This window comes from Scardinius erythrophthalmus (genome assembly GCF_964197995.2).
Source record: "Scardinius erythrophthalmus genome assembly, chromosome: 14".
Classification (NCBI taxonomy): domain Eukaryota; kingdom Metazoa; phylum Chordata; class Actinopteri; order Cypriniformes; family Leuciscidae; genus Scardinius; species Scardinius erythrophthalmus.
Genome location: NC_138234.1, coordinates 20,322,512 through 20,343,843, shown reverse-complemented (window position 1 = coordinate 20,343,843; position 21,332 = coordinate 20,322,512). Strand labels below are relative to the sequence as shown.

Genomic DNA, 21,332 nt, shown 5'->3' with positions numbered 1-21,332 from the left:
TAATCTAAAGCCCCTTTCACACAGCGCATTGAACCCGGGAAATTGCCGGCAAATTGCCGGAACGCCTTCTGTGTGAACGCAAACACGACCCGGGTTTAATGCCGGGATCGATGCCGGGTTGGGGACCTAGTAACATTGCCGTGTTCAGTCCCGGGTCGCGCGCTGTGTGAACAAAAGCCGTAATAATGCCGTGTCGTAGTGATGACGCTGAAGCCGGGATCGTTCGCCAGCTGTGAAACGGTACGAAATGCGCAATTTTATGATCGAATCAGAGAAATAAATGCACAAGCGTGGTTTCGCAGCTCATAAGCAAACTGAAGACGCTGCTGAGACATTACAAGTCACATCGACGTCACGTGTCTTTCCGGGACATACACGGGTTGTGTGTGAACGCGCTCTCTGATTCCGGAAAATCACTGGCAGTGTGAATGAACCAAAATCAAATGAACCCGGGTCAAATCCCGGGTCACTTTATCCGTGTATTTTCCGGAATCTCTGTGTGAAAGGGGCTTAAGAGAATTACCATCGCAACACTGAGATGAAGTTGTCATTGGTGTCTCACACCTGAGGGGGTTCCTATGGCAACATGAGCCTCAGGTGATATCTCTGTTCTGATGCCCAAAACAGAAACTCGATGAAGACTTTAAGGAGAGTCAACAATGAATCATACTTTATGAGGGGAATGTCATATTCAAAGCTGCTGTGGTACATCTAATGTGATACCAGTTTTTGAATGGTATGCAGGTTATAAAGGCAATGACATCTTAAAATCAACATTAAGCAGCATTTGCAACCCATTTTACTTTGTATTTCTGACTGGCACATATGGGCGACTTCAATTAAGATGGATTTCAGGTTAATTCAAGGGTGTCATAATACCATTTGTCATTGTTTTTCCATAAGTTTGAAATATTACCACTGTTGTCAGTGATTGCATTGTTACTGAGTAGAAAGGCAATTTATTGCACCATTATCTGTTATTATTTGATTAAACTGCAATGAAGACACTTGAAGGCATATGTTCAGTTAATCAGTCTTTGGCTTTGTTCGTTCACTTTTAAAATTCATTTTGAATATAATTAGGCATCTTAATATTCACCACACATTCATCCCATTGTTAACAACTCCATATGGGGCATGTTTTATGCTGGGTATGAAATTAATACATCAGTGTCAAGACAAAGAGAAGTCTGCCTTTGAATGTTAAACACTAAAAATTTAATTTCACACTTTTTATTGCTTATATTTAAAAGCCAAAGAGAAATAATTACTTTTCACTAGGTATAAAAGGCTTAAGAAATTCAATAACAGCGATAGTCTCAGTTCAAACTGATTTGTTCAGCGACCAGAGAATGAAAGATGAATCAGTCGTTCCTTTTGTGCCTAAGAGAAGATGTAAGAAAGCCTGAACTGTTGTGAAAAAAATATGTTGTCTTGACTCACACTGTCAGAAGTACTTCTCTTGAGGAGTCTTTCAAACTGCTTTTTTTTTGTCTTTGCGCATAAGATAGTTATGCGCAAATGAAACCCTGACAAGTGACTGTGTACATTCTTAACCCTCTGTGGGTAAAAAAAAAAAGAAGACCTTTTTTAATTTCAGTTAAATAAATGTACTATATTTTAGTTCAATAGTGTTTTTTATTTACTATTTTGCATTTTTAGGGAATTTTATGGTGCTAAATTATACTTATGGAATAGTTATGATCCATTTATTACCTGATAACCACTTTTTAAGCATAGACCTGAAAATAAAATTTCCAACCTAAACAATCATAAATCTTAAATGCTTTAGAGCACAGACTGAAGTTTGGTCTCTTTTTAAAGTGAAGTGAAATAAGTAAAACATTTTTTTTAGATTTTATATGAAATACATATTTTCCAAAACATGTTTTACACTAAAACTGTGAGAAAATCAAAGCCATAAATCTAAACAAGTTATGCTCCAAATATGAGGTGGATAATATACAAAACATACACTTTTTCAGTCAAAAACGACGAACGAACAGCACCAGAAGGTTAAAGATAGTGAGAGAAAGAGGTTTGGAACCAAACCCAAGGAGCAATGAAGCAAAACTGCATGCACACCATTTTTTAAAATGTACTGCTGGTTTTAAAGAAAGTTTTTTTTTTATGGATTTTTCCTGATGGCCAAGGACAGGTGAAGTGACTGAATCTGCTCTGCAGTGAATATGTTTGTTTGAAGTAGACGAGAAACTGTCTTTTATTCTAAATAAAAGCAGAATCAATTCAGACACTCTGAAGGGAAAGACTGCAGACAGACAGAAAATGAATCACGGATCTATGTCAAACGTATCTCAATATGCTGACATTGCTAATACTTTCCCTGTGGTTTGATTGATTCTGGAAACATTTAAACGCTGTAACTATAAAATTAAATTTCACACCATTGTGTTGATCAAAGAAGTTCCTTGCTTCATTGTAATATCCTGACAATGACATAAAACTATTTAATAATAAAACAATATTTAATTCTCTCCAAGTTTAATGTAGAGAATATAAGTATACTATACTATGTATACTATAAGTATAAATTTGTAGTTGAATAAATACAGTGCAATGCATAAGTGAATACACCCATGCTAAAGTTGACTAAAAAGAGGAATAAAAAATCATATTTTGGAAACTGAACTTAATGCCTTAATTAAAAAAAATAGGAAAAATCCAACCTTTAAGGACACCAATTTTCTTTGTGAATGAATAATGTATCGTAAATAAATAAATGTTCTTCCTTAAAATACATGGTGCATAAGTGAGTACACCCCTATGTTAAATTCCCATAGAGGCAGGCAGATTTTTATTTTTAAGTATTTTTTTATTATTTTTTTTTAGGATACTATGCATCCTGATAAAGTTCCCTTGGCCTTTGGAATTAAAATAGCCCCACATCATCACATAGCCTTCACCATACCTAGAGATTGGCATAGGGTACTTTCCATAAGATCATCTCTCAATGCAAATCAAACTAGCTATTAGGCTAACTGAAATAAAACCATGCCAATCTCTAGGTATGGTGAAGGCTATGTGATGATGTGTGGCTATTTTAATTCCAAAGGCCAAGGGAACTTTATCAGGATGCATAGTATCCTAAAAAAAAAATTAAAAAAAAATACTTAAAAATAAAAATCTGCCTGCCTCTATGGGAATTTAACATAGGGGTGTACTCACTTATGCACCATGTATTTTAAGGAAGAACATTTATTTATTTACGATACATTATTCATTCACAAAGAAAATTGGTGTCCTTAAAGGTTGGATTTTTCCTAATTTTTTTAAATTAAGGCATTAAGTTCAATTTCCAAAATATGATTTTTTATTCCTCTTTTTAGTCAACTTTAGCATGGGTGTATTCACTTATGCATTGCACTGTATATATGTTACCGGCAAAGTGTGTAATCCGGCATTCTATAGAATGCCTAGGTAATGTATAGAATTAGGTAATGTATTTTTGCCAAAAACCATCAGGCATTCTATACATTGCCTAGGCATTCTATACAATACCGGGATTTCACACTTTGCCAGTAACATATATATATATATATATATATATATATATATATATATATATATATATATATATACAGTACTGTGCAAAAGTCTTAGGCATGTTAATATCCCCCCTCCCCCCCAAAAAAATGGTTTTAAGTCAGTTATTTATATATTTTGCTGTAGTGTGTCAGTAGGAAATATCAGTTTACATTTCCAAACATTCTTTTTGCCATTAATTGTAATAATACAGTGAGATTTGTGTATGCACAAGGAGTCTGACAACAGCCGATATGATCTGATCTTACCATCATCGAGTCCGTCTGTGATTACATGAAGAAACAGAAAAAACTGAGACAAACTAAATCCAGAAGAACTGCGGGAACATCTCCAAGATGCTTGAAGAAACCTTCCTGCAAAGCTACAGTACTGTGAAAAGTACTGGCACTTGTGTTAAAATGCTGTAAAGTGAGAATGCTTTCAAAAATAAAATCACAAATTGAATTTACTTATGATTTAACTTCTGTTAACTAATTCAAATCAAGATATGGTGTAACGACCCTTTGCGTTTAAAACGGCTTTTGTCCAGGTACACTTGCGCATAGTTTTTCAGGTAGCTTTGCAGGGAGGTTTCTTCAAGCATCTTGGAGACGTTCCCGCAGTTCTTCTGGATTTAGTCTGTCTCAGTTTCTTCATGTAATCACAGACGGACTCGATGATGGTGAGATCAGATCATATCGGCTGTTGTCAGACTCCTTGTGCATACACAAATCTCACTGGATTATTACAATTAATGGCAAAAAGAATGTTTGGAAATGTAAACTGATATTTCCTACTGACACACTACAGCAAAATATATAAATAACTGACTTAAAACCATTTTTTTTGGGGGGTGGGGGGGATTTACATGCCTAAGACTTTTGCACAGTACTGTATTTAAATAAAAAACTGGCCACTGTTGTTTTTAATGTGTGTAACTTTGGCATATAACTTGTCCTGCACTTTTTGTGTTATAGATAAAATCTTTCATGGACAAGCACCACCCACATTTTCTCTAAATCTAGTTTTGGCAATTCTGTTTTATGCTGCTAGTGATTCAGAAATTACACTCACATTCACCTTTACCCCTTAAACGCATACGTTTGACACCAACCTTTTTAGTAACAGTGTAAGTATATTTTTTCTGCACAACAATAATTGAATCTTTGATGACTGAATAAGTTCAATTCACCTTTATTCGACAAGGTGGCGATGTCTGAAACACAACGATGAAGTGACGTTTCACTCATAGTTACCGCAGGCAGAAAACAAAAGAATAGGAAGAATCATCAGCAAAACTTGAAATGGCTCAGTGATTTCCTGCAGAGCAAATACTGAACTCAACCAAATATTAGTGTCACTGTCACTTGATGGTGGATCTGGGGAAGAAGCTGTCAGAGATCAAAATATTGATTTTGAAGGCGTTGAAAATGATAGTTTTGAGAATATGTTTGAAATAGCGAATTTGAGCCAGATGAATGTACTGGGGAATGAGCTCTGATGAGGACAGTGATGATGGTGTAAAATATCTGCTTAAACTGAACCCTTCCAAGCTCCAAAAGGTAACAAAATATGCTTTATTTTAGTCTTCTGTCATAGTTACTCTAATATCAGGACAGTTTTATAGTATCGCAACAGGTAGAGATCCGTCCATGTTAGATATAAACCCAGGTTGCTAAAGACCATGTAATAATGACTGGGGAAACATTCATGCATTTAAGGGTATACTGAATGAGTTGTTTGGTTGTTCTCTGCCTCTTTTGGAAATCTAAACTCAAAAATATCAGGAAAGTCAGTTCCATGAATTTATAGGTCTGTATAAGTAAATATTTCAAATTACATCTAATGTATATATATGTATGTGCTTTTTTGCCCATACTTTATGCAAAGCTTAAATATTTTATTTCTTTCACAGTCTTGTCTTAGAAGCAATGCAAATTCAGACCTTTGTGAGTCCACTGCCAATGGCATTGGGCTGAATAAACCAAATGCGATTTAACCTTCAAGTGTTTCAGCCTGAAATAACCTTTTTATATTCAACGAATATTGCTGTGCTTGGGACGATAAACATTTTGCCTGCTTGTGTGATGGCCTCTTGTCATCCTAACTCAAATCTCAGATTACCAACGCAATTAATGCGAACCTGACTCAACGTTAAGTTGTGCATTTCCATTTCTGCACCATGTTGCATCCCTAAACGTGTCCTTGATTCCCTTTCACCACCTCATTTGTCAAATCCGAATACCCATGGTCATAAACAAATCCTTAGCCTTGGAAAGCAGACACGTGAGACACAGGGCACCATCTTGAAAATCCACTTTCCTGCCGACGGTCATCAGAATCTGACGGGCGAGAGAAACGGCGAGGCACGGTAATCCAATCCAGGCGGCAGTTTGCCTCTCAACACTCAGTCGGCTAATGTCATTACGGACAGGACTGTCGTAATGTGTCAGGGGACGAGGCGGAGGTGTCGCGGAGTCGCCGTCTGTAAGGCACACAGCTCCCTCCTCATTTAGTGCTAGATTTCCCAACAGGCCACCCTCAAAATGGATTGTTGGTACTTGGCAAGGCAAACCACTCTATCTTAAAAAATCTTTCAGGGGAGAGCTTTAAAAAGAGAGAATACACACTCTTTTTATTGTAAGGTTGTTAAAATGATCGTCTACTTGAGGTTTGAAGTCACATTGGAATGATCCTCAATATTCAAGTTGAGCATGCAGGAAGGCCACCTTTTTACCAGTGGAAAACTTTGGACTTAATGAGTTTAAGTCATAGCATATCAATTAAAAGCTTATGGGTGAAACTAATTGGTATTGATAAAAAGTTGGAGGCTAATGCAAATATGTTGACTGTACAATTTAGTTTACATGTTTTATGTAACGTTGGTGAAAAAAGTGGCTTGTCTGAAAACGCAACGATGACCAAATTACATTTCCCATCATTCCCTATGGCAGCACAAGAAGAATTTATGGTTCATTCAAGTCTTCCAGGGAAGTTCACAGGCTACGAGTTGGGAAGCCATAGGGGCCGTTTACACGACACCGTTTTTAACGAAAAAACGGAAAACCTTTTATGTGTTTTTGCTGTTCATTTACATGACAACAGCGTTTTGGGGGCCTGAAAACTTTTGAAAACGGGTTTTTGAAAACGATATTGTTAATGTCTCCGTGTAAATTTCTCAAAAACAGTGATGTCATGCACATGCGTATTGAGTCTATAGGGGCATAGAAGTTTTTCTTTTTACATAGTGACAATGCCAACTACTGGCCTGGCAACATAATACAATGTTTTTAGTCATTTTTGTGGATCTGTGTGACTGGGTATTGTTTTGACAACATTGTCTTCTGTACAAATGAAAACCTTTCCAGTTTTTAGTACATCATTGTCATATAAACATACCCACGATTACAACGTAAGGTGCATTCATATTTTGGTTGGAGCACAACCTTTACTCTTCTTCTTGAAATGATGAATAAAGAATGCACATTGGATGTGTTTTTATTCAGTTTTTGAATATATTCGCAATTGAACAATACTATTGTATTTTGTACATAGGCCTACAACTTAGCTAGTTTTATTCTAAATGAAAAGAAAAAACATTTCAACAATTTCCCATCAAAACAGACGCTGTATCCATGATGTATGTCATGTTTCTCACTGGCATGCCCTCAACTTGGAATCTTGAGGAGTTTTCCACTTTGTGGTGGAGTTCATATGCGATCAATTTTTAAAAACAAACTATTCCGACGTGACTTAAACCCACCATAAATACACAGATAAAGTATCATTTGCACACCATTCATGCATCATTTGAATTTCATTATGTTGTAATGGCATTAAAAAGGATTTCTGACTTTATCAGGAAGAGAAATTGTCCATTTTATTTAGATCAAAATAACTCGAAAGTAAGGATCCTTGTTGCTCCTGGAACAATATTCCTATCAACCAATTAGATTTTAGGGTTAGGGTTTTAGGTTTAAGAGTTAGGCTCAGGAAACCAGTCTTGGTTGTGAATTGGGATAGGTTTAGGACTATTTTTTTTTTAATATGAATGATATTCCAGGACCAACAAAAATTCATCTGGGAGCATGTCTTGGAAAAATCATGGTGACCGCTCATGTCAATGCTCTTTTCTTTTGCTGCTGTGTGGCTGGCCTGTTTCATTTTCCAATCCCTTTCCTTCTGCATTCCACTGTTATATCCATAAATATGAAGACATCAACGAGGTGACAAGTTGGTAATAAAATGCAAATCTGTCTTCTGTGCCTATTGCAAATTTCTAAAAGGAGCCTCGGGTTGCCTTGGGTTACTTTCCTGCATATGAAGGCGTAGCAATATCCTAACTTGCAGATTAAGAATGATGGTTCGCAGTTTAACATTCCACGATCTCTGCTTGCGTTTCAGCAATCACTCCTTTGGGTGGCCCAATGGCCATAGAGCGTTTGACAAATGCTGTGTCAAATGTACTGCTTAGTGAATGCACTAGATTCTCTCATCAATACCCGAAAGTACAACTGCATCTTTCACAAGACAGATTTAGGATGAAAGGGAAGGGTTTGTGTGCTTTAGATTCCGGAAACAAGATTTCTAAAAGCCTCGGGTGACCCAAAGAAAGGAATTAACTGCAAGGGAATGAGTCTGACATAAAACTCAAGGTTAAAGAAGGCCACTAATCCACCGTTCAGTATTCAAGCAAGGATGGTTTCAAACTCGAAAAGTCTTAGCTGGAGTGTCCTGCTTTAAAATCAAGTCCTTCTTTAAATTTGCAGGCAGCATTAATTCCACCCCCTTAAGGGATGCGATGGATTCTAGCACATGGACCAGCAGGTTAAGAAGATATATAGCTTTACACAAGAATGTAAATTAAATGATTAATTGAGGCCTTTACCCTTGTGAGGCTTTAATTACCAAGGGGCGTTTGTTCCAGGATTGCTGGGTTTAGGAAACCCTTGCTACGAATAAAGTGGAGAGGCTGGAAACTAGGGTTTAAACTGATGCTAGTTGAAAATTGCGATCTCTCAAGCAAGGTTCTCGTTGCTTCTGTCTTAATCACAGACATTTCAAGATACGCCCCTATGCGAAACCCTGTGGATTTGCTACAAACAACCTTGCCCAAGACAGACCATGCTTAAATGGGTCATGATCCAGACGAAAGAAAAATATTTTTGGATTTTGAGAAGGCAGATACAAATGCGAGCTGACTCATCCTTCTGACGGATGTCTGTATGAAACAGGTTTATGTCTAATGCCCTTAAGGTCAAAAAATTGGATTAACATCATTCAGTGACAGTTCAGATAGTTGATTTTTCTGCATATTAACTTCTGAGCTTTGTTGAGACAAAAAAAAAAAAAAAGGATCATGCAGAGATCATTTAAAGAATCAGTAGCTCCATCTAGTGGTAAATTAAGAGAGGTGTCCGACAATGAATCTAAGGATTTTATTTTAACCCTCTGGGCTTCTTCGCCCGAAAACGGGCGAAAACTTGAACGTTTCGAATTGTTTAATTTTTTTGCTTCATCGGATGGGGGTGAAACTTGGTGACTTTTCTTTTATTACCTATATGAACACACAAAAAAATCAAGGAGATGATTCTGATATGTTAAAGGGCCGTAAAAAAAAAAGTCACACTTAGCTTCCTCCCGCCCGAAAACGGGCGACATAGGAAATGAATGGGAAATACGAAAAAATAGGAAAACTCAGAGAAACTTTTGGTGGTACAAGCTACAGATCAGCCACTGTGCTGAAAAAAAGTGTACAGCAATGAAGGGGTGACACTCTAGAACATCAAGAGTGCAAAAAAGACACCCTCCCCCCCCCACACACACACCCACACACACAAACACACACACACACACAGAGAAATGAACTGGTAAGACTGAAACAGCAAATTTTGCCCCAAACTATATAAAAATGATATAATCATAATAACTCCAAAACTATAGCAAGGAGAGTCAAAAGGTAGGTATCGTTTGAAAGAACTCTTTTTAAATTTTTTGAAAATATAAATTACATTACATTTGGACATTGTCCCGCCAAGAAACGGTGGATAAAAGACAATATATATATATAATTTTTATTATGATTTTGCATATCTTTCATATTTGTCATGGAATAACTCAGGAAGGAAATAAGGTAGGAGGAAAATTCTTTTTTAGTGAAGTCCCCCTACATGTTAGCTGCATCTGGATAAAAAAATAATAATTTTTGGATAAAGGAATCAAAAATTACAGCATTTTGAAAAGAGACAGCCTTTTTGTACAGTCTTTCACACCCCCTCATGGGCAATTTTTTCTCCATGAAGAATATCTTGTCATAAAAGCAATAGATTATGTTAATTTTGGGCTCATTTTAATTGTAATAATATGCTGTAAAAAATGAAGTGCCATTTTCAATTATCTGAGAATGTTTCATGAGCTGTATGATGTTTTTGACACATTGCAGTACATTATTTTATAGATTATGAAAAAAAGAGAAATTCTATGTATCAGCAAATAACTCAGCAATACTTAAGAGTTTTTCAAAGTGGATACATTCACTGTAAAGTTCAGACTCTAAGCTTTCAAATGACATCCACTTTGTGTTTATCAAGGCAAGATTTTTGAAAAATATGGTAATAAATATTTTCGCAGCTAGGTGGCGCCTGCTGGCGGTACACTTGGTTCTAGAGGGATTACTCAGCACTCGTTAGGAATTAATACATTTAATTAGATGCATTAAAAAGCTGAGATTCTAAGATTTAAAATGATATATAATTTGTGTTGTTCCATTCAGTGGTTGATTAGTAATAAATTGTTTTCTTTCCGAATGGGAATAAATCAAATAAATAAATAAAAAAGCTATAGGCCGCCTATGGGCGGTTATAGGACATGACACAAATTAATAGATTTTGAAGCCACTAGGTGGCGCTCTTCTCACTTGAAATATTTTTTTTTTTAGGCCTGCACTCTAATTTGATGTGAAATGTTGCATTTATTGAAAAATAAAATAAAATAAATAAAAATAAAAATATATATATTAATTCTAATGGAAAAAATAGCTCATAAAAATTACATAATTAATGCAAAGTATCATAAAAAATTCTAAAAATTCTATATAATAATCAGAAAACATTATAGAACAAAACAATATTTGAATGGTTATCCTAGGACAAAGTTAAGTACAATTTTAAGGCTTCGCCCGTTTTCGGGCGGGAGGAAGCTAAGTGTGACCCAATTATGAAGAAGCCCAGAGGGTTAAGAAAACATTAAAGAACAGAAGACAATGGATATTTAAGAAAAGCATCTCTGTCAAACCTATTGACAACATGCATCTTTATCCAGTTTTGTGAAACTGTAGATGAAATTTAAACCACAAGTTCTCTTTAAACATCACAGTCCAGCAAAAATAACTCCTCAGCTGACGTCCTTCTGCATCATCTCGCACCAAGACAAATAATCAACGCAAGTTGCTACAGATGAGTCATATTTAGCGCATATTAGGTAATTTTTTGCGATCCTTGGTGGCATTGCGCTTCCTCTTCTTACTCAAGAAGTTCTCCAGTTTTCCACTCCTTTTCAGCTCACTGTACTTCTCTGCCAATTCCAGCTTCTTCATGTCAGCTGTAGAGAGGTTTTAAAGAAGTTGTAAATTAAAAAAAAAATATAGCACATTATATAGGTTATTGGATGTTTCTTTGATAAATGACGCACAATTGCGAACACTGGCGCTCAAAAGAAACCTGAGTAGGAATAGCGTGGCATTCACTAACAAATCTTCTCCAAAATAATCAGTAACTTTGAATTATAAATACATCAGAACAAAGTAAACACTCAAGGAACATGATGAAAAGAGACTTGCATTTCTTCAGGTAGAAGGGTTTGTGTCCTTGGCCAACCAACTCTCTCTGTTTCCGCTTGAACTCAAGTTCCTTTTCTCTATCCTGCTCTTGCCTCTGACGTTCCCTCTGTTGGTTTTCCTGTTGTACACACACACACACACACACACAGATTAGATATAAAGCACATCATAAAGGTGGTTTATGTAGCTTTCTTAAAGGTATTTAATTTTTAAGAGTCGTTAGGCCCAGTATATTTCAAACGTACCATTCTCTTAAGCAAGGCTTTCAGCTCTCCCTTTTTAGTTTTTGATTTGGCTTTCTTGAGATTCTTCTTCACTAACTGAAACAAATTGCAGTGGACATAAATGTGAAGCACATAATGAAAACAAACAGGAATCAATAAGGCATTTTACATTTTCACAAACCTGTGCTTCCTTTTCTCGGAGATCATTAATGAATTTGTGCGTCTGATTAAAAATTTCAGGCTTGAATTCCCCTGAGAGGTCATCAAAGCGAGGGTCTCTTGAAATCTGTGTTTACAAAGCGAAAAATTAAGTCTCCCTAAGCATAAGTATGAGCAACCATTAAATTAATAAACTCCTGAAATGTACCCTTTTCTTGACAGGAACCACTTTTCGGAGGAAAGGCACATGTTTTTTTGCAGAAATCTCTTGAGGTCTGAAGACAAAACACACCATTATTAGACAAAACAAACACAAACTCACAGACAAAATAACTTTATCTCACAAAAACAGTTCTTTGATTATTTTTAGTGAGATGCATCAATATTTAAACAATGATCAAATGTGGTTAAACTTTGATTAAAAAAAAGCCTTGTTTACTGTTGTTATTGTTAACTATTAACAATAAAAATGATTTTCGTTAATTAAAATAAAGCTAAACATAAAATATAAAGAGTAGAAAACTTAAAGGGGTCCTATAATGGTACATGCACTTTTACAAGTTGATTGTACTGAAATGTGTGTTGGCAGTGCCTGTACACAACCATCATAAAATGATAAAAATCCATCCAGTGTTTTTTTTTTTAATCTTCTTATATGTTTTCCCCCATCTCAAATCAAGCCGTTCGATTTTGTGACGTCACAAAATCGACGCACCCTCCCACGATTGTTGATTGACAGCAGCGTTTCAACACAGACCCGCCCTCGCTCATGAGCGAGCAGTCAATCATAGTCCGTGCGGACCGGCGCGGTCATTGTTGATACGCTGGAGCACTGTCTATGAACAGAATGGCGTCTAAGCGATTGTGGAGTTCTGTTCTTGGGTGTAATAAGGAACACAGCAGTCATTTTGATGTTCCTAAATCCGACCCGCTGAAGACGCAGTGGCTGAGTTTGTTTTTGAAGGGAATATTCCCCACGATCAACGTCAATGCTGTCATGTTTGCGTGAGTCATTTCACACACCAGACTGCTTTACAAACGAGGGTCAGTATAAAGCTGGTTTTGCTAAGAAGCTGCTCCTGAAAAAAGGATCGGTATCAACTATTCGTGTTCCTGCTGCACCTCCAGAAGAAGAAGTGAGACGTTTTATTAACCTTTATATTAATATTTATATTAATCTTTGCAAATCGCTTGCTGCACGCTTCACGATGAATGCGGCTGTTTACACTCAGGGTATATTACGGCATGTTTTCTATGTACGATGTTCTCAATATAATTCATAATCCCACGTTTATAATGAACAACGCGTTATGGTTATTGTTACAAACGATGTACGCACAGAACAGAGGGGCGGGGTGAGCAAAGCTCATTATCATTTAAAGACACATGCACTTAAATGGCGTGCTGAAAACAGCTGTTTTTGACCAGGTAAAATTTGTTTTTTCTTACAATACTAATGAGAATTTTTAATTAAAGTATATTACAAACTTTTAATTTAGACCCTAAAGAATCACATTAGCTTGTACAAAAATGGCATTATATGACCCCTTTAAACTTAAAAAACAAATGGAAATTAGAAATGCTGCCTTGGCAGCTAAATGAAATAAAACGTTTAACTTGTAGTAAAAAAAAATAAAATTGAATTTAAATAATCAAGTAAATCGAATCTTTTTTCTTTTTTTTACAAAAGCACAAATTCCTGAAAGTAACACAAACTAAAATTATAATGAAAATATAAAAATAAAAGCTAATTCAAAATATTAATAAATACTATAATATTTAACAACACTGCGAGTACCTGTGCTTATTTAGTCGTTTCTTGGGCTCGTTTTTTTGCTGCTGCTTTGTGGCACCATAAGCTATTTTATTGTACGCTTTTGTTCCGACTTTATTCTGTAGCTTTAAGATTTCCTCAAATGACATGGTTGATAATTCTGTACAAACACAAAGATATGAGTGTAAATGTCAAATATGGGTCAGCAAATAATATTTTAAATGACAAAATTTTTGCATAAAATTCTGATATCTTCTTACCACTATTGATGCTACCTTTACTGTGTGATTGTGCCTTGCTGCCTCCATCTTCATTGTCACTAACTGACTCATCATCTTCACTCCCCGTGTCACCTTCATCACTCCCTGAGTCACCTTCATCGTCCATGCCATTGTCTTCAACCTCTGCAGATCCATCTTCATCCTCTTCAGGTGCTTCATCATCCTCTGCAGATCCATCTTCATCTCTAATTTTCTCTTCATCCACTGCTGAAGTTTGCATCGCGCTCCTTTTACTGAGTAAAGCAAAGTTTCTCTCCATCTCTAAAGCGTCCTCTTCATCATCATCAGAACTGTGATTTTCCATTTTGGTCAGTTTCTTTGCTGATTTAGGCATTTTAACTTACTTAGGCTCTTGTCCTTTTTAACCTGATTTTACTTAGCTTGTTTATAAGCTGTGGAAATGATGCATTGACCATAAAGATGTTAGTGCAAAGAAATTTGGCAATATATTATATTAAATATGTGAATATTTGATTTTGTATAACTGTAACACTTGACAATATTATGAATGCTAACCCTGCCCGAAGGCATTAAACATATTAAAAGACAGCTGTGTACATGTCTTGTACATCACAATATGAATATGTCATATCGTCATTCACTAACAGGAGCTAACGTTATATGAAAAGTTAGATTCGTTTATTGCTTTTTCCCCCGAAATACTCGCGCTTACTGTGTTGTTGTTTTCATCCACATAACTTACCTGTGCCTCGGAGTACAGCAGTCAAATATGCCGATAAAAGGAGGAAGTATTAACATGACATATTCATTACAGATGCAGTGTCTTACCAGTTAACTGGCAGAAGAAGAAAAAATGTCAAAACTTATAGTCTAAGACCAAGTGAAGAAAATAAAAGCTAGTTCCGCACGCACGTGGAAGTTTGAGAACTGAGCATGCGCGTCACAAAACGTCTATCAAAATAAAAGTTCTGAGGCTAATTATAATTCTGTTAAAAATAAATGTACTCAGAGACATGTAAACATTAATATGATATATCTCATACATTTAATACGATAGCTTTGTAAATTCAATCATAATATTCTGGAAAAGGATTACACAAACACATGAAATAATGACTTTCAAGGTTTTATGTTTTGGCAATATAGCCCTTTATTTTTACATTTACATTCACCAACATTTAATAGCATATAACTTGCAGGATTATGTTTACATTTACAACATAAAAGCGTAAATATGATCATATTTATTAGGTTAAATATCAAATTGAGTGAAAATTACATAGCCTACTGCAAATTCATATTGTTTCCATATTTTACATAATGTTAATAATAATGTTCACACTCTTCAACCATCAGTTATCTGTTTTAATATTGTGAAATTTAATCTATCTATATAAATATATTATTTTAAAATTGATGTCTTGAGTTTTCAGCCATGCAATTCTGAGATGTCCCAGACCATGTCAAGAGGTACGTCCTTCATTCTTTCTTGGTAGACGCGGTCAAAACATTCATTCTGAGCCACTGTTAAAGAGTTCCTCCAGTCCCCAACTGTTCCTGTAACACGGCAGGTTAAACACATTAATATACTGTAACATTGGCCTATTCCACAACTGCTGATGTGTCATTTATCACATTTAATCATTTACTTTTAAACAATGAATAATTTCAAAAGTCTACTGTCACCCATGTCACCCAACATAATGTTTTGAGAACATTATTAAAGATCATTTTTATCAAACATTCTAACATTGTTACTTAAGGAAAGTTTGTTCATAACTTTGTGAGAAACTTGTCAGAACGTTAGTTCTGAGTTCTGAGAACGTTCCCTGTCAGCTGGGATCATGAAAGTGACAAAGTCTCTGTTTATATCTTATCTTGAAGATTAATTTGACAGTGCTTCAATTACCAACTCTTTGATTTTTCACTTTTATCTGACCTTTGCGCAAAAAAATTCCTTTTGGATCTTTCGTGATATCCTGAACAACGGATTCGTAGTTGGCCAAGGCGTCTTGCTTCATGCGTTTGAACGTGGCTGTCTCCACCACTTTATCGATCGCTGCGTCTGACAGATTCTTCCCCACAAACTCACAGATTTTCACAATGACAGACCTGAGGTCCTGTTAAAAGGTTTGTTCATATCATTGGTCAGTCTACAGATACCAATAGCCACCGACCACAACATTAGAAAAGAAATAATAACACTTGATGGAAAGAGGATCATAAACTGAACCAGTCTCGCCTTGATCATTTCTTCATAAGTAAGGATCAGGATGTTGTATTTGTCTTTATTTGTAATCCATCCTTTAACATGGTCAAACCAGCGGCCACCAACCACTACAAACCAGACACAACATTAGTGTCAAACTTTGTAGAAGGTTCGTTTTATATATATAGACATACAAACACACAAAATAAATAGATATACACATTATATATTTTTTATAAATATTTCTTAGCAAGTATCTTTTATGTTTGATATAGTTTTGGCTCTTACTGCATCCTGTGAAGAATTTTTCCAGCATCTGGCCCATGCTCTCGGAAGAATCCAAGTTGTCCATCTTGTTGGAAAAATGGAAATATGACACCATGACGTCTTTAGGGTTTCTCATGACGTAGATGATCTGACATCAAAAAGATGTATTAAAAACCGTGCACGACGACAATAATGTGTATTAATTGATTGGTGAACGCATACCTTTCCTTTTCTTTGCAGCGCTTTGGGCATCAGCGGCTGGAGTAAATGGGAGCAGAAGAGTCTCGGAGATGGACGCGCGTTGTAATCTGTCCCCTTGAAATGATACTCTAGCCAGGGCATCTGCTCGAACGTGGTGTTTTTGGCTTTGTCCGGGAAATCTTCCTCGTATATTAAAGTAATGATCCGTTGGGTCCATACCGTACCTGAGAATCAAGCATTTAATAGGCCAACATGAAACATTTCTGTTATATATCCTTAGAAATGTACGTGCTAAAAAGTAGCCTATGCCTTAGGCTACTTAAGTTCTGAAATAGGTTACTCTTTAGCTTTTTATTATTATTATTATTATTTTGTCTTCACTTACCTGATTTCGGGAAGGTAACAACAAAGAGATCATCATCCCTGGTTTCGAAATCCTCCAAACTGTCAATATACTCTGGAGTAATATCATGATCTTTGTCCAAAGTTAAGACAGTATCTTTGTACGTGATCAGATTGTCACTAAGCTGTTTGTAATCCTGCTGAGCCATAGTTCTTGCTGAGCCAAATCAACACTAGCGCGTTTTGCCAAAAGACCATAAATGATGAAGGAAATTTGTTAGTCCTTATCCATGCAGGGCCAGATTTCATTGAGAAAAAAGGTAATCTTTGCTGTTACACAATAGTTAAAGGGTTAGTTATTTTTGCGGAGTTCATGACAAACCTTTGGACCCTTGTGCTTTAACCTAATCTTTATTATCAGTCTTTGTAGGCCTAGATTTCAAATAGTAAAGTGTAATAGGAACGTTCAGAAGGAATCACAGCCTATGCACAAATTACTGTTGCACTTGGTCCATATTTTATACATTCAATAACATTCAGTGGTTCTCAACATTTTTGACTGTAAGATATTTTCTATATTTCTGCAGTAATTCTGAAAAAGCCTACATATATACTACATTAATTAACCATGACTAATTTTTTGATTCCAGAAAAGGGAGAAAAATAAATATGATTTAAGTTTACATCTTGATTTTATGTTTTTTTCTTTTTTTTTCAGCATTTTAATTGAAATTAGTTATATATTTTTAAAGCCTATAATAAACCATTCTGGCCCCTCTTGAAAGTCTGCTGAGGCCCCTAGTGGAACCCGGTCCCCAGGTTGAGAGAACCACTGTCTCAGAAGGACATGTTGCATGTGATTTATCATTTTCATATCCATTTAAATGGGATAATTTCAGCCTAAATTAAGCCACTGAAAACAAAACAATTAAAAGTCATGGAATAGTTATGTAAGATGTCTGATGAGGGCAATTCAGAGAGTTTACCTCTTACTAGGGCTATGTCCCAGGTTAATCTCATCATAAAAACTCTTGTTTGGAACATAGTGATACACATACTTGTGGTATATTGAAATACATGTATGAACAGTAGGTGTCACTAAGGTACCAGTTGCCTAGTTGGACATAAATGCCACGAAGAAGTGTTGTTAGAATGTAATAAAAAAGATATAGATCAACGTCGAGTTCTCTGAAGTTTATTACTGTGAAATATATAACAATACTATACTACCTTTACAAAAAACAAGTCATGAGCTGTTTGTGACGTCTGACATAAAGCCTATTAGTTAGCGAATCTAGGTGATTCAGGGCCTGTCCAAAACACACACTTGCAGTCTTTGCATTTGACCACTTATCTACTTACATGACGTGCTTTATTTTGATTTTCAATACCATGCATTTTAAAATAAAGGTCTAAATGTCTGTTCAGTAGTCGCTATACCAGGCGATTTAGTATTTGTGGTGCTTCTAATTAAGTGATAAAAATCAGTTGCAAATGTTGTACAGAATACTCATCTTTGCACCAACACTAAGTTTTACTACCAAATTATATGTATCTAATTAATTTAATTACAGTGGATTGTTTTCCGCGACATCTCACGATTTCGGGGCACGAGTTCCTAACATGATGCATTATGGGATACGCTTATCCTCGAATACCGCTTCAGAGAGGTTTAGTGTGAGTTAAGGGCACTGAGCGTTTGGCGTTCGAAATCGCCCCCTGTACCCCCATTCACTACTACCTACATTACTCCACTAATATAGTCCATTTGAAGGAGTGAGTGAATTCGGACACTGCAGTGCATTGGAAGGGCTGCTACTTTTGCGTAGTTTGTGCTTGATGTTTAATAATCAATTGAAACGTAGCAAACCGGCAGCTCCAGTAGTAATGAAAAGATTTATCCTGAACTCTGTCATGGAAAGTAGCATGTAAAAAGCGTAATTAAACTATTTAATAATCAATTAAAATGTAATTTATACCTGTATGATATTGCGCTGTAGCCACATTGGACCAGCGGTTTGGAAAATGGATGGATGATTGATTGTTGTACAATCGATAATGTCCACTATGGTTTCAGACACCACTACAAATTTCTGTTCCCTCAAATAGTGTCCTATTTTAAGGGTATGGGGGCGATTTCGGACACAGCCCTGGATCGTCTTGTACACTTCCTGTTGTGTGCACGCGCTCACAAGTGGCCAACGCTGCGTGCGAAATCGAATACTTTGCTACTATATAGCATTCGAAAAATAGTATGCCAACAGAGTATGTCCGAATGCATCAAAAAACAGAAGACGAAAAGTTCCCGGATGACCTACTACTTCCGGCGAGATGCTGAAGTGCGCATTCAGTAGAGTAGTGCACTTTGTAGGCCAAATCGCGGAAACGAGTTTGCATTTTAGCACTTCCGGTTCCATCGTCCCGATTTCAGACGCAGCTCAAGACCGCATGCGGGGGTATTTGGACTGGCTCAGATTCGGAATAATTCGAACAGTTCAGGATCATGTTGTAGCCTACCTTCGGGGGTATTTTCAAATAAACATGTATTAGATCAAACTACAGCCGACTGTTTAGTATCATATGATTAGCAAGCCCACATTGAGTGTGTGATTCATATCTAGATTCAGCCTTACATTGAGCCTGGGATTGAAAAAGGTTTGTTTAGCCTGAGTCGAGCGCGGTTCTACTCTCTCTCTCTCTCCGCGCCTCTTTTCCCACACATGGGTCACCTAATCCCTCCTCTGGAGAGCCGAACATGCAAAAGGACTGTTTCAGCACCGGGATTATAGCAAGCGAAGATCTGAGTTTAGATTGTGATCTGCAGTCTGACATAACAAATCCTATACACCTCTGAGAACTAAATTTGCAGAGTAATTGGTTGAGAGTTTCAAGACAAAGTTTTAAGGAAGTAGGCCATTTTACTTCAGTTCATTTCTATTAATTAACTTCATTTATTTGCATGACCTTTCTGTCAGTGAAATGAGTCAGGCCATGCATAAAATGTTTTCGTTTCAGCAATGAAAAAATAAAATAAAAAAATTCACACTTCCTGAAACAACCCATTTATTTAAACTGATCGCAAATTAAATGGATTGTGAAAGTGGGTGTTACATACCAGATCGTTTCAGAAATTATTCAGATTTCATTCTGATGAAAGATTTACCATTTTTTTTCTTTTTCTTTTTGTAAACACAGAAAGTAAACAGACTTTTAGAATAGATTTTTCATGGTTGTAAGAGGCTGAATGGAAAATAATGCAAATAATTGAGAGGCTGATTGGAATATTTGTATTAAAAAAAAACAGCTTGAAGTGAACAAAACAATAAAATATTTTAAAAAAAGTTTAAAAAAATATTAACACTGCCTCAGGGATATAAAAAAGTATTTTCAACTAGAAAAAGAAAGTTATCATCAGCTACTCATTTTCTCACATAAAATCCAAACATTTTTTTTAGTTAGGAACGCCTAACTAAACTTGAAAAGGTTTTATCTGTTTTCAGGTGGAGCATTTGTTTTAGTTTTTTTGACTGTTGATCTGTCTCATAAACAACCAGAATATGAAAGAGGTGTCACATAAACAGTGTGGTTAAGCCTCTTCTACACTTTTTTCTTCAGACTGTTGATGGTAACCCACACACCTGCTGTTTGCAGACACTGCTATTTGTTTGTAAACTTCAGATTGAATGATCTGAGGCTTTTGTGCTTTTTTTAAAGGATCTGAGACGTTTATGCTGCCTGTTTTGTCTGCTGTCTAACACTGTTGTCTGCACAAAACACAGTATCTACAGTGAATCTCGCGTTCAGAACAACAAGTCAAGAGGCACGTAAAGGGCTTTTTAATGCATAAAGAGTCTGAAAAGGTCTGCCATTGTTCAAAGTAGGGAGCAATGTGCTTGCTGTTTTAAAAGGATCTTTTCAGGTAGGCCGTAAACCGATCCTGGGCCTTTCCTGGCCAGGGTGTGCCTGGGCATCTCTGATTTACCTGAGGGACCAGACGACCGTGCATGGGGCCACCGAGGGAGGGGGGAGGGAGAAAAGGAGGCAGCTGGTTACTGGTTGCAAAGGATGAATGGATGAAAGAGGAGAAGGCTGAGAAATTACAAACAAAGGTGCTGATGAAGGTTACTGCAGAGGTTTTTGATCATGTCATCCTCAATCCCCCTTGACCTGAGGAAAAGGATAAGCCAGAACATTACAAAAAAGTGTTTAAACACAATAAACGCTGCAACCGCATGTACACTTGACTGCTTGACAAGTGGTGCTTAGGATAACAGTTGGGATAATGCAGTTCTCTGGCACAAGTTAAAAGTGAAACGATAAAGTAGTTCAGGACAGAAGCCAGAACGCCTACAGTGTCATACAGTGAACCGTCAGAAATAAAAACGGGACATAAACAGCTGGCAATCTCCCGTCAGAGTGAGTTCTCTGAAAATATTGCCTTGAGAAATATACATCCTCATGTGTCATCATAATTTTGGCTATGAATTACACTACAAATGTCCTCAGTTGTCTTAATAAGTATTTTGTCTTAATA

The 21,332-nt window shown here is 36.4% G+C and overlaps 2 protein-coding genes across 2 annotated transcripts; both read right to left on the bottom strand.

Moving 5' to 3' along the window:
- Positions 1 to 10,758: 10,758 nt before the first annotated feature.
- Positions 10,759 to 14,732, bottom strand: rrp36 (ribosomal RNA processing 36). Its single transcript, XM_081384322.1, has 8 exons — positions 14,522 to 14,732; positions 13,798 to 14,210; positions 13,562 to 13,697; positions 11,972 to 12,038; positions 11,786 to 11,890; positions 11,626 to 11,700; positions 11,381 to 11,498; positions 10,759 to 11,142 (listed from the first exon to the last, which is right to left on the bottom strand). The coding sequence occupies exons 2-8, from the start codon at positions 14,150 to 14,152 to the stop codon at positions 11,009 to 11,011; spliced, it is 990 nt and encodes a 329-aa protein (XP_081240448.1). The 5' UTR covers positions 14,153 to 14,210; positions 14,522 to 14,732; the 3' UTR covers positions 10,759 to 11,008.
- A 183-nt stretch (positions 14,733 to 14,915) lies between these two features.
- LOC308701885 (amine sulfotransferase-like) lies at positions 14,916 to 17,108 on the bottom strand. Its single transcript, XM_081384357.1, has 6 exons — positions 16,842 to 17,108; positions 16,478 to 16,680; positions 16,277 to 16,403; positions 16,022 to 16,116; positions 15,719 to 15,899; positions 14,916 to 15,336 (listed from the first exon to the last, which is right to left on the bottom strand). Exons 1-6 carry the CDS (start codon positions 17,005 to 17,007, stop codon positions 15,209 to 15,211), a joined length of 900 nt encoding a protein of 299 aa, XP_081240483.1. The 5' UTR covers positions 17,008 to 17,108; the 3' UTR covers positions 14,916 to 15,208.
- Between the last annotated feature and the right edge of the window lie 4,224 nt (positions 17,109 to 21,332).